Raw genomic sequence first — 14,132 nt, 5'->3', positions numbered from 1 at the left:
TCTACCAAATCCACTCACAAGGCTGTGCGTGTGTGTGTAGTTTTGTGTCGCGTATCGTCAGGATTAACAAAGAGAACACGGGTTATTATTTTTTATAATGAACTAGCAGTATCGCCTGGCGTTGCTCGGGTTTGTAAGGGAAATAACTATATAAGCATTTTTAGAGAGTTATAGCCAAAAATTAGCAAAAAAATGCATTAAAAATGGAAAAAAATGATGGTAAATTTTTTTAAAAACCGTTGACTCATCGTAGACATTTTTAGAGAGTTACTTCCCTTATATAGCGAAAAATGCATTAAAATGGAAACAAATGATGGTAAATTTTTTTTTTATCGTAGACGCGCGCTAATACCCAGAAGGGCTCGTTATGAATCACGACTATAAGATACCCGGTTTTGGTTAAACTGCACCGCAAAATGTGGGAGTAGTTAGGAATCTAAATCGTAGGAGACAGACACACAACTTCACTTTTATATATAAAGATACTGCCGAGTAGTTTAAATATTCAGCTAATTTTTCACCTTACAGTTTAGGGGCCAAATACTTGCAAGCTTAGTGGCTCATTCCCTTGGCGATTTAGGATTTTCGATAATCTCCTTTGTTCTTCCTTTCCTGGACTACATATTTGAAAAAGAAAGGAAAAAGAAAACAAGACGATGAGCTGGCTTCCTGGCGTGAATAGCCAAGTCGGGTCCCACTATCACCACCGGCGGATCTCCGTCGATCGACAACGAGGATTCTTGTTTGATCAACTGAATAACCTGCCCCTGAATTAATCTGTTAAGTGGCTTCCTACAGACACGTGTAGCCTTAATGTAATTGTCAGCCAGAAGCGGGATGTCACAGTGTTGTGTAAATGTATACCTAAAACACGGCGATGTTTCGCCCATAAAACTATCATGTATCACAAACCACATTAAATGCGGAAGGCGAGCTCACTTTGATTACTGTAACCCACATACTATTATCCAACATAGGCATATTTTTATAATAGTGACGTCCCCTCCACATCCGATAAATGCCATCCATGGCTGACACCTTCCTTCGCAGTGGACGAACGAAGTGGGTAGAGAAACCTCTATACGGTTGCAAAACCGGCAAGAAATAATCAAATCTCTACTCGAATCCGTTTAAATCTAAAACTAAAGGAGGGACACATTGGGTAATGTAGTGCGAGGTATATTGTTTTGAAAATAAAAATAAATATATAAGGTAAAGCTGACTGGATGCTCACGGTTGGAAAGCTTTTGCTTGGGGCTTTGTTCTATGAGGACTGGATAATGTGATCACATATCACGAAATAAAGAGATAAAGGAAAGTATTAAGCGAAAATAATATCGGTATTTGTTGTGAGGCCTAACTAAAATACTCATTTTAATAAATTATAAATAATTGCAGCAATGGGTTGAATTGGGAAAAGAGGAAGAATCGTGGATTAGATCGGTAATAAGAGAATCTTCGATCATCATCGAAGGATTAAATTATCGATATACAATGTAATGGGAATAATGGTAACATTAAATACGATTTAAAATAACAGCCCCTCAACATATCTGAAGTATATATGTGTGTATGTGTGTGCATGCGCCCGCGCGAACACACACGTACATACACACACCCATGCACGCACACACACACACATACGTACAAACACACTGATATATTAGTTAATGTTTAATTTCAATATACAGAAATTCTTTCGTGATTAAAAAAAGTCCTTTTGGATCCCTTTTGTTGCATTTTAATATTTTAAATTTATTTAGTTCATTCATTTCTGCATGTGTATAGATGTGTGTGCGTGTGTGCGTATAATATATATATATATATATAAAATATAAAATAATATAATATAATATAGTATATTACGGAGCTTGGATCTTTTGTGACATTTTAGAAAAAATGTCTAGAATGAAAAAAAATGAAATTCTTTGTTTTTTTCGTGAAAACGTTGGCATTTCGCCAAATTCAGTCCGTATTGTAACGGAAGTTCCAGGCAAGAAGCAGCGGCTTATTTTCAAAATCTACCAGAAGCCACTAATGTCAAGGTCGACCCCTTCATTGCTTCGTTTACCATAAATCGTCAGCATTGCAAATCGTTAGATCACAACCGAATCGAAACATCATGAACATCGTTTCGAATCTGGTGACAGTCAGTCTTCCAAATTACCTCAAGAGTTTACCAGTTCCGAATTCCTTAACAGATTTTGCCAAACTGTCAGGTGAGTTTCATTTGTTGTGCTCAGTTCTTTGTAAACCAAAACCAGAGTTCTTCTTTCACAGTCCTGATTTATACTCACCAAAACAAAACACACACACATTGCGTGTATGCACATGCAATCTAGAGACACACACAAATAAAATATACATCTCATTCTGTGTGTGTGTATATATATTCAAAAGTATATATACACACACTTTCGCTTGTATATGTATATATATATATATTATTTATATATACAAAGCGAGAGAGAGAGGTATTGAAGGTGAGATAAAGAGAACTTTAAAAATGGGCGTACACATGGTTAAATTTAAATAGATTTATGTACGTAAGTGTGTGTATATAATATATATATATATATATATATATATATATATTATATATATGCATACGTGTATATATATATGCATGTGTATATATAGATATGCGTGCATACATGCACGTATATATATATACACACATGTATATATATCTATATATATATATGCATGCATGTGTATATATACATATGCATTCCTATATGTGTGTGTTTGTACTAAACTGTTAATGATGAGTTATCGATCTATCATCTTCATCTTATTACATCTATTTGAACATGTATTTTATAACTATCAAACCGTCTCTCTCCTTCATAGGTAAATTTTCCATATATATATATATATATAGTGACTCTGGCTTAATTTTGTTTATACCTGCATACAAGCACTTAGTGTTATACCTATAGGCAATCTTCCGAGAACCAAAAATGAAGGAGACGAGATACACAAAGGTGACTAAGAATGGCTTAGCCTTTTTTTATTTTTAGTTTTAATATTTTAACAAAGAAGCACCCCTTTCGTTAGCTCCTGAATAGGCGAAAGATGAGTGCCAAAAAACATTAGAACTGTAAAAACACGTAGATACTTCGAAGTCACTGTCAGCACGATACTTGTAAAAGAATAATATGGGATTGAGTAATCTTTCATTTTAATATAAAATTGTTTTTATAACTCGACATAAAAACAACATATATATATATACACATGCACACAAAAAAGTCAAGGTAGAAAATGCTAAAATAATTTTATAAAATACATATGTACGTATATATATATATATATATATATAGATATATATATATATATGCATATGTACATATTTTCCCTGGTGAAGGCCGGTTTATGGGGTTACCCTGGGTTACCTGTCCAGAAAGGGTTTAACCTTATGGCGTATCGTCAGACCCTAAGTCCTCTTAGCCTATGACCTCTTTAAAATACCTACATATGTATGTGTATATAGCATTTTCTACCTTGACTTTTATTTTTCCATATATATATCAACTCGTGTGTTCCTTTTCAACTTTTACATATATATATATATATATATATATAATATATATATATATATATATATTATATATATATATAAAAATCAAAATAAGCAACAAGGATATCCAGCTTCAAAGGCAGAAGGACAAAGAGAGACAAATGCGAGGCGGGTGTGTAACGAGAGAGAGAGGGAAAGAGTTACAAGAAGAAGTAAAAAAATGAGCATTAATTGCCTCACCCTCATGTATTTAAGTTTATTCAAAAACATTGGTTTTGTAATAATTTTTACAAAGGGAAAAATGTTTTTCTTTTGTGTGGCGGTTGCAATTGATCTGTGGAATCTATTTCATTCACTATTTTAACCCGATTAACTGTGTTCCATTAAAAATATTCTATACATTCATATATTATCTATTTATATAATCCTCAAAGAGACAAATAAAAGGCGTCGGGGTGGTTTAAATTACTGGAACAATCTATTATTATCCAGCAGGCTTTCACACTGGGTCTGTTTAACCCACAGTTTTTACTCACAAAGGGCTTGGGCCGATCAAAAGGATTGACCGGTACTCGGGAAACCTCCTGACTCTGAAGTAAACATTGATCGCTCTTAGCCAAAACAACAAAGTCAGTTGGAAATTCTTTAAAGGTTAAACATCGCCAAATACACGGAACCTATATATATATATTATAAAATATGTTTAAAGGAGACGTGGGTTCGTGTCCCACGGGCAGCCATCGACCTTTTCTATCCAGAAAGGGTTATTCAACGCAATATTTACATGCTATTATTTATAGCTTCATGGGTCTCGAGATCTAATGTTTTTTTTTAAAAGTATATATATATATATATATATATATATACACGCACACACATATAACTCCTACATTTCATGCCAATATATGGACAGCTCAGGACAAACACTCGCACATCGTGGGGTTAAAAAAAACTAAACTCCCTTAGATCAGGCATCCCTATATTTTTTTTGCTGCTGGACATTTCTTCATTCATCAGTTTCTTTTTTCCAAAACTTTATCGAGCAATATAAAGTAATATTAACCAAGCGATTACTTCTTGCGAACATTTTTTTTTAATACGGCATTTTTCTTTTTGAAGGTTTTCATATTATTTACTTTAAATTGTGTCGAGAGAGTTCTATTTTCGGATAATATATATATTTAAAATTATAATTTAGGGTATCTAAGAGATACCTCCACGCTGGAAATAGCAGTCAAAACTTGACTCTAAAACCACATTAAATGTTCATATAGCACCGGTGCTGTATGAATATTTAATGTGGTTTTAGAGTCAAGTTTTGACTGCTATTTCCAGCGTGGAGGTATCTCTTAGTTACCCTAAATTATAATTTTAAATAATTATTACCCTTGAATGGTTTTTATTCCCATGCTGGCCACCTGATAAGATCGGTATTTTAAATATCGATCTTTTAATGCCTTATCACTTAACACACTCACCGGTTCGATTTCTGTTCATTTATTTTTTTCTAAAATTTTCGTTGCGACTTGCAACATCTTCAATGGTCGTTGACATATATATATATATTGTGTTATATCGTCTTCACCTTTAGTATCTCGTTGTGTAACAATTTTGCTTGTGACACTCTCCCCACCACACACTTTTTCCCCCAACGTCCTTTCTAATTGTCCTCAAACAAAAAAAAGAAAGAATTAGGTGAGTTTTTCCCCCTCCGTCGCTATCTCGTGGTTCGCATATCTATTAGACACTTATCCATATCAGTGTACCTAATGTAGTATGTGGGTGTAGAATATCTATTTATCAGAGAGAGAGCGTGTGTGTATGTGTGTGTGCGCGCGCGTGGGGCTCTATCTTCACGCGCACACACACACATTATAATTTGGGTAACAACCTCGTAGTGTGCATTGAAGAAGAACTTCTATACCGTTATTGGCCGTGATATGCCACTCTACAGCAGGATATTTTCCCACGACTGGATAAACATGTGGAACTCTGCTACTGTATAAGAGTAATTAAAGAATAATATAGCCCGGGGCTGGAAGGGACCAGGCTTTAATAGCAAGTCACATTTGTTTCTGCACTGGACACCAGCTTTAAGTTGCTGCGTTCACATCTATATATCATTATATAAAATTATTTAGGGTCTAAACATAGAGGGGACAAACAAGGACAGACAAAGGGGTTAAGTCGATTACATCGACCCCAGTGCATAACTGGTACTTAATTTATCGACCTCGAAAGGATGAAAGGCAAAGTCGACCTCGGCGGAATTTGAACTCAGAACGTAGCAGCAGACGAAATACCGCTAAGAATTTCGCCCAGCATGCAAACATTTCTGCCAGCTTGCTGCCTTCTTACAGTTTCTGTCCAGAAAGTTTTGCTTGGGGCTTTAGTTAAAGACACTTTCCTAAAGTACCACACAGTGGAACTGAACTCATGACTCTGGGCTTGCAAAGCGAACTTCTTAACCACACAGGCATGCCTGTGCCTCTGTGTGTGTGTGTGTGTATGTTTATATCTATGTATGTACATATGATAATATACACACCAACACATTTAGCGATCACCTCATTGTTATCTTGGTCGAGTGTCTTCCACCAAAACTTTGAGTTGATCAATTCCTTGAGGACAGAATTTGGTAAATGGAAACTGGGCGGAAGCCCATTAGTTTTATTCAAACCAACCTGGAGGAACCTCTGTTTAGTCACTTGACTCACTAGAAATAGTTGTAGCCAAATCTTCCTCATATATATCTTCCTGAGATTGTAATTGTTGCTGGTGGTGGTGGTGGTGTTTGGGTCAGCCGTCTGTGAGTAGGCTTAGAACCAATAATGTTCCAAACCCATTTCGTCTGTTTGCATATGCAGGTGTACATTTTCCAAAGTATTCTTTAATTTTCAAGATGGGTTGTGTGTAATTTAAGGTCAAGCAGCTGTGTGATGGGTTATGGTTGTTGGTTTCTCTAAGAAATCTATTATTACGGTTTGTGTATGCTCTTTGAGTATCGATCAGGTTCATCGCACGAATAACTTGTTTTCCTGTTTTGTTCCATTGCAGTTAAAGACTGGCTGAGTCTGGTGCCATTTGTCGGGACTGTGTCCCTTATTGTCTACGTCACGTCTCACACATTCCAGGAGAAATGGGAGCAGTATCAGGGACGGAATCGAGATAATCTCTGCAAAGTCAACCTGTCCATCAAGAAATGCAGCGACAAAGTGGTTGACATGGTCGACATTGAAGACCTCGGGGATAAGGTTGTATACTGTCGCTGCTGGAGGTCAGCAACGGTCAGTTCTGCTCCTGTTCAGGATTTTCTTTATGCTTTAAAAAATAACTTTTTGTATTTCATTTTGTTTTATATCTTTTCTCTTGTTGCAGTCATTGTATTGTGGCCATGCTGGGGCACCACTTTGAAGGGTTTTTTTGAATAAATTGACCCCTTTTTTTTCCCTTAAAACCATGTATTTATTCTACTGGTCTCCTTTGGTGAATCACTAAGTTGCAGAACATAAACAGACCAGATCTCCAAGAAGCTTAACGTCACCTTGGAGGATGCAGAGGACTTGGTACAAGACCTCCAGTGATGGAGAGCTCTGGTGAACCTGTTTGGCTGTACACATAATGACACCCCTGGGACCACTAGCTTGGAATGATCCCAGCCCCATCATGCAAGATTTGTTTCTTTGTTAGAAGCCAGCTTTTTCCTTGTGGGAAGAATTCAGATAATTTAAAAAGAAAGGAAAATGCATTGCCTTCTTTTAACTGACTCATCTTCATCACCATCTTCTCTTTTTTTCCAACTGGGTTAGCCATGTGTCTATTCTACAGCGAGACACTTGTTACTGTCCCTCTATTATACTTCAACCTCTCATTGCCTGGCTTGAAGCTACCTCCCCCAATACTACACACAAGTAAACCGAGGGGGGGGGTCTTGTCTTGCAATGTGAGTTACCTGGTGACCTCACTGGTCCAGGTGCCATGTATGAAGCACTCCATAGAGTGGTTGACACTTGGAAGGTCTTTCAGCTGTAGAAACCGGTTCTCTGGCTTGCCAGCTTCTTTTGAGCCATCCAACCCATGTCAGCATGGAAGATGGATGGTAAATAGTGGTGGTGGTGACGACAATGATAATTATGTGGTGTATATATATATATATATACATATATATATATATTTTACCATAGTGTATATATTGCATGCTTCTTACTGCATGAAGAGTTTTTCACTCTTATTTCTTGCATTATAGATGCTTCGGCACCCTCAATCATAATTAGGTGTATATATATATCACGTGATCACCATGACCGACCAGGCTATCAGATGTTGCTACACATCGCTGATCACAATGCACTTCGCATTATTTTAGCCTTCAAATGACGCCACCCCACTGGCAAAGCGAGCAGGCCAACAGAAGAAATTTGTGGCAAAAGAGTGCAGCAGGGATCGCCCCCCCCCCCATCCCTGCCAAAGCCTCGTGGAGCTTTAAGTGTTTTCGCTCAATAAACACTCACAACGCTTGGTCTGGGAATCGAAACCGCGATCCTACAACTGTGAGTCCTCTGCCCTAACCACTGGGCCATTGCGCCTCCACGTATATATATATATCTTCTTAGCTTTTGCTTGTTTCATTCAGTAGACTGCGGCCATGCTGGGGCACTAACTTGAAGAATTTTGGTCAAACAAACCAACCTGAGTACTTATTTTCTAAAGCGCTTATTCTATCAGTGACTTTTGCCAGACTGCCAAGTCATATGGACGTAAACACACCAACACTTCTCGTAAGTCCACTCACAAGGCTTTGATCAGCCTGAAGCTGTAGTAGAAGATGCTTGCTGAAGGTGCCATGCAGTGGGAATGAACCTGGAACCATGTGGTTGGGAAGCCAACCTATGCGACCACACAATGGGTCACGTAATAATGGAACACATTTAATTTGTAGTTTACGAATCATGGATACCCACCCATGCCTGCCCCATTCCTAATTACTTATGTTTAAAATGTATCTCATTAATACCAGACACCCTGCATTTTGTATCTGTTTGTTTGTGTTTATATTTATAATATGCTTTTATTTATTTGTTGATTTGTTTTTCCATTTCAGTTCCCTTTCTGCGATGGCTCACATGCCAAACACAACAAGCTTACATCTGACAATGTCGGGCCTCTTGTCTTGAAGAGACGGGAATCTGGACAATGAAGTTGACCTGGCTTAGTCTCAATGTTTTTTGGTGGTGGGGGAGGGTTATTGTTGCCTAAACAACTTTTTCTTTGACCCCCCTTTTTTTTTTTTCATTGTAGTTGTGAAAATAGAAGTATGTAAAGACATAGTTCTTGATTGAATGAGGTCTTTTATTTGCTCTGTGCTACCTCATTGGCCAACTTTATTTAATTCAAAATGCTATTGCATTGTTCCTGTTAGGAATTGTGAAGAAATCATTTTATATCTAAAGTATTACATATATATATATATATATATATATACATACATTTCATATATATTATACCGATATATATGCACATATATACACATATAATTGCATATATATGTATGTATATTTATGTATGTATGTCTCAAGTATTATTTTTATTTCATTTTCTTCTTTTTTTTCTTTTGTATTTATATAACAAAAATGTTAAAAACAACCATAAAACAGTGAAAAAACAAGTGCTTACACCGAGAGAAAGAACATTGTTGTTTCAGCTCAGAGGCCTGGGCAGACCTGTGATCAAAGGCATTCCAGCCATGATCATCTTGTCTTAGTCATGTCTAGGACCACATTGTCGTATGTGTCTGTCCTTATTCAAGATGACAGGGTTCTGGTTTATAGGCAACCTCTGCATGTCCCGCAATCACGTAGACATGTCCAATAGTCTATTGTTTGTTACAGGAAACTTTGGAAGAATTTCTCAAACATTTTGGTGGGGTTTTTTTTTTGTTTTTTAAAAGAAATTAAATTTAAACTTTCAACTGGTTAGTGCTTTCTTTCACATATCATTTCCTAAGAGTATTCTTTATATATCTCTTGGGGTAAAAAAGGAAAAAAAATGTTAAGAAAACATCTTTTAATAATAATAATTTAAAAATTCTTTTTTTCTTTTTATTATTTATTTATGGTACTAGCTGAAAAATGTGAACATTGGAAGTGAGGCATATAGGGTACTAAAAACACACCGAACAGTATTCCCATCTATTCAAATGCTGCTGCTGCTGATGATGTTCTTGGGCATTGGAAGGGATATGTTTTTATCTGTCTCAGTGGTTGGTTGGTTGGTTATACCAGTTTCTGATGGTATAAAACTCAGAGATAGAACATATTCATTACTATGTACAAGCGTATATTTATGTATATATATGTATATATATATAATATATATAATATATCTACTATATATTGGAGTGTTTGGCATTAGGAAGGACATCTAGTTGTAGAAACTCTGCCAAATAAGACTGGAGCCTGGTGCAGCCATCTGGTTCCCCAGTCCTCAGTCAAATCGTCCAACCAATTGCTAGCATAGAAAGCGGATGTTAAACGATGATGAATATATATATATATATATATATATATACACAAATGATGTATGAAGTATGACAATCAGAATGAATAGCATTCTTTGTAGTTTCAAGTTCAGGAACGGTAAACGTTTTTAGCCTGATTTGTCAGTTTTTTAATTTATTTAATTATCCTGTTATTGGAGGAGGGCCATGTGTTTTAGTTTCAAGTAAATGCTTTCAGATAAGCTTTTCATAACATGATATTGTAAGGGAATTTCTTTTTTTTTCCCTCCCAAATCCATTGCCTGCCATCTTAGGTTCATCATCACTCTGTTCTAGTTTAAATCTGTACACTCGGACAATTATACAGCAGCTATGCTAATAAAATGTTATTCATACTTTCCATTTTACAGCCAATAGTGGTAATTGTTGCTTTCAGCTCCAGGTCAGTCTCGAAACAGCAGACCAGTATTCAAAGTTGCTTCCATCTTTTTGTATGCTCACAATTGCATTAGCTAATGTGTCCTTCCTTTTTAACTAAAGTTAGTGTGATTTGAGAGAGATTTGGCTACTTTTTGTTTGGCCGAGTGTATTCAGGATCCTTCGTTAGCTTGTTCATTTGCTCATCACAGCTAATGGTTTCAGCCAGTGATAAATCCATCCACAACTTCAACATTACAAAATCTTTTTTCACTTTACCCCTAACCACTCCCTCTGATTCCTATGTCAGTTACTCTTTTCCTGGCAAGCTTCCCTCTTATAAAGAAATGTCCATGAACAAACCACCAAACATCATTTAACCCTTTCGTTACTGTATTTATTTTGAGATGATCTGTGTTTCTTTCAATTAATTTTAAATATAACAAAGAATTTAGTAAAATAACTTAGTTATCATTAAATTGGTGTTAGGAACATAAAATGTGACTAAGGTTTGGTGGAAGATTTTAATTCTAAACTTATGAAAACAAGACATTTGTACAACAGAGCCAGAGGTGGTTTCAGCTGGGTTGGTAACGAAAGGGTTAACCCTTTTGATACGGACCTGCACAAGACCACACCTGGTTCTCTGATACACATTTCCTGTTTAAAGAGATCTTGAAAATTCCCCCATCAAAGTTTGATGTTGATTATCATCCAAACACCAGTTTAATAATCACAAAGTCATTTTGCTAAATTTGTCCTTATTTTCAAAGTTAATTGAAACAAACATGGTGTATCTCAACAGAAACATAGTAACAAACGGGTTAAGGACATTATTCTATGAAAAAAATTAAAAAAAGAAACGTGTCTGTTTTAAGACATTTACTGGACTCATTAAACATCTGTTGACCAGAGGTTGACCAGAGGTTAGTCTTCAATGTCTTCCTTGAACTGAGCACAGATGTTGCTGCCCTATTTAAGAGGTTTGCTTCTCAACCATGGGGTTCTGTGTTTGACCCCATTGCATGTTATCTTGGGTGACTGACTCTACCATCATTTTGGATTGACCAGTAACTTGAGAGTAGAATTTAGTTGATACAAGCTATGTGAAAGCCTATGTATAAAGGATTGAAAGTCCTTCCCAAGCCATAGGCTTCAAGGCCAGTTTCCTGTATTCTGTGGTGTGGAATAATATATATATATATATATATTTATATATATATATATCCTCAGACAGGATGCCAGTATTTTTCAGGATTACTCAGTTTTGTAAGCTCAGTGGACCAGAACAACGTGAAATGAAGTTTTTTGTTCAAGAGCACAATGCATTGTGCTGTCCAGGAATCAAACCCACAATCTTACGTTCATGAATCCAACACTTTAACCATGAAGCCATATACCTGCATTCTATGTATATATATATATACATATATATATAATGTGGTAAGGCTTCAACAAATAATGTTATAATAAAAAAAAACTACAAGTCTTAACAAGTCTTGTGGGTTTTTTTTTATTAGAGCATTATTTATATACCCCCCCCCCCACCACACATACACCAGTAGATTATAATCTTTTAATGATATTAGCTAAAGGTATAAATACTGGGGAGAAGAAGAAACAAATATTTATTTTAGGCCTGAGGTCCATCGAGTGAGAGATAGTCTGTTGTCAATCCTATCTTCATAAATGCTGTGAGTCAGTGATTGGCCTGTTTGAAAATCTGTAACCAATGACAACACATTGTGATGTAAAATAACATTTAAAAAGTGAAAACATACACAAACAACCCCACCAAAACGACTGAAGCTTGTTTTCAATTATTTATAATAATTCACGTAATTAAATGAAAGATAATTGCTAAAATGACTGTCTTTCTTCTGGCACCAACGGAAGGTTGCTCTAGTCTTTTTGCACCTTAATTATTAGTATTACTTAATTAGAAAAGTCAGTAACATGACATAGAATAATTTATGTTCTAAGTTCAAATCTTGCTATGATCGACTCAGCCTTCCCATTTTCCAGGGTCAGTAAAATGATTACCAGTTAAAAGGGACTGCTTCAATCATCTCCTAGCATTGCTGCTCCTTCCCAAACGAGTTTCTGGGATTGTACCCATGTTAGATACCAAAGATAATACTTGCTCAAGCTAACGAAGGAGACTGTGAGTGAGTGCTTGAATTTGCTGAAACAAACAGCCAAATCTTGTTGGAAACACATCCTAACCCTATTGTAAAAGAAGGATATAGTTATCAGATGATGTAGTTCTAGATACACTGTGTCTGAAAGCAAAAGAGGGGGTGTCACTGATGGATTGCCTTAGGATATGTTGGATAATGAAATCAGGAATCTCCTTTGTTAGAAAATCAAAAATAATACTTCAAACTAATGAGAGAGCCGCCTTCAAATCTCACCTTACCATCTTAAATAAGAAAAGGACACAATTAGTTTAATGTAGTCCAAGATAACCATGGCTGGAAAACCTCTTATCCCAGGTCTGCTCAATCAGAGCTGGCCTGGTGCTAAACAACAATAACAAATAATGTCTTTACTTACCCAATCAGCTATTGATCTTTGATCTAGTCTAAAGAAGAAGGAAAAAAGAAAAGAAAAATATTTTATTGTTATTCAGAATTTTTTCTGAAAAAAAAAATATTTATATTTTGAAAAAACTAATCAAAATAAAATTGAATTTTTAGAAATGTTTTAATGTATTGTTATTCTTTTTTTATTTATGTTTGTATATTATGTTGTCTTTCATTCTTTTACTCGTTTTAATCTTTAAACTTTGAAGTCGTTAATCAATCTTAGCTCCCCTCCCCCCCAGGCTGTTGCTTATATTAGAAATTATAGGCACCAGTCAGGTGGTTTTGGGTTCAGTTCCACTGTATGGAATCTTATGTCTTCTACTACAGCCCCAGGCTGACCAAAACCTTGCAAGCGAACTTCGTAGACAGAGACCTTGTCATTTATGTGTGTGTGTGTGTATTTCTGTGTCTTAATATCATGGAATCAATGGTAAACCCGTTGGGTTATTTCTGAAAACCTTATCCAAAAGACCTGAAAGCGAGGCCTATGTTGTGTCGGTATGGAAAGATAGTCACTCATCTGCTACTCTTAGAAAAGGAAAAGAAATTGGAATTGTGTGGCACCTTGGGCAAATGTCTTCTGCTAAATGACTTGGTCCAACCAATGCCTTGTGAGTAGATTTGGTAGACAGAAACTGAAAGAAACCTATCATATATATATATATGTGTGTATGTATGTATGTATGTGTATATATATATCTGTATGTATGTGTATATATATATATATATGTATGTATGTGTGTATATATATATATATGTGTGTATGTATATATATATATGTGTGTATATATATATGTGTGTATATATATGTGTGTGTATATATGTATGTGTGTGTATATATACTTATGTGTATGCCTGTTTTCCCTCATCATCACTTGTCAACTGATGAGGGTGTGTTAACTTAGCAGTTCGGCAAAAGTGACCGATAGAATAAGTACTAAGCTTACAGAGAATAAGGTCGATTTCTTCAACTAAAAACCCTTTAAGGCGATGCTCCAGCATGGCTGCAATCAAATGTCTGAAAAAAGTAAAAAAAAACACAAGATAAAAGAACAAATGGTACAACATTAAAAAAAGCATCCAGGACATTCTCTGAAGTGGTTGGCAT

General features: G+C 35.8%; 1 protein-coding gene across 1 annotated transcript; it reads left to right on the top strand.

Annotated features, from left to right (window-relative positions):
• The first annotated feature begins 1,978 nt into the window (after nucleotides 1-1,978).
• On the top strand, nucleotides 1,979-9,597 carry LOC115224316 (CDGSH iron-sulfur domain-containing protein 2 homolog B). The gene is made up of 3 exons (XM_029795165.2): nucleotides 1,979-2,219; nucleotides 6,581-6,810; nucleotides 8,625-9,597. The coding sequence occupies exons 1-3, from the start codon at nucleotides 2,123-2,125 to the stop codon at nucleotides 8,718-8,720; spliced, it is 423 nt and encodes a 140-aa protein (XP_029651025.1). The 5' UTR covers nucleotides 1,979-2,122; the 3' UTR covers nucleotides 8,721-9,597.
• Nucleotides 9,598-14,132: the final 4,535 nt, after the last annotated feature.

Source organism: Octopus sinensis, linkage group LG25, assembly GCF_006345805.1.
Source record: "Octopus sinensis linkage group LG25, ASM634580v1, whole genome shotgun sequence".
NCBI classification, from domain to species: domain Eukaryota; kingdom Metazoa; phylum Mollusca; class Cephalopoda; order Octopoda; family Octopodidae; genus Octopus; species Octopus sinensis.
Note: the sequence above shows the minus strand (reverse complement) of the source record. Positions and strands in the feature narration are given on the sequence as shown.

Coding starts and splice junctions, on each gene's coding strand:
- LOC115224316 (XM_029795165.2), top strand. CDS start 2,123: ATGAACATCGTTTCGAATCTGGTGACAGTCAGTCTTCCAAATTACCTC. Junction 2,220..6,580: donor AGATTTTGCCAAACTGTCAG/GTGAGTTTCATT, acceptor GTTCCATTGCAG/TTAAAGACTGGCTGAGTCTG. Junction 6,811..8,624: donor GCTGCTGGAGGTCAGCAACG/GTCAGTTCTGCT, acceptor TTTCCATTTCAG/TTCCCTTTCTGCGATGGCTC.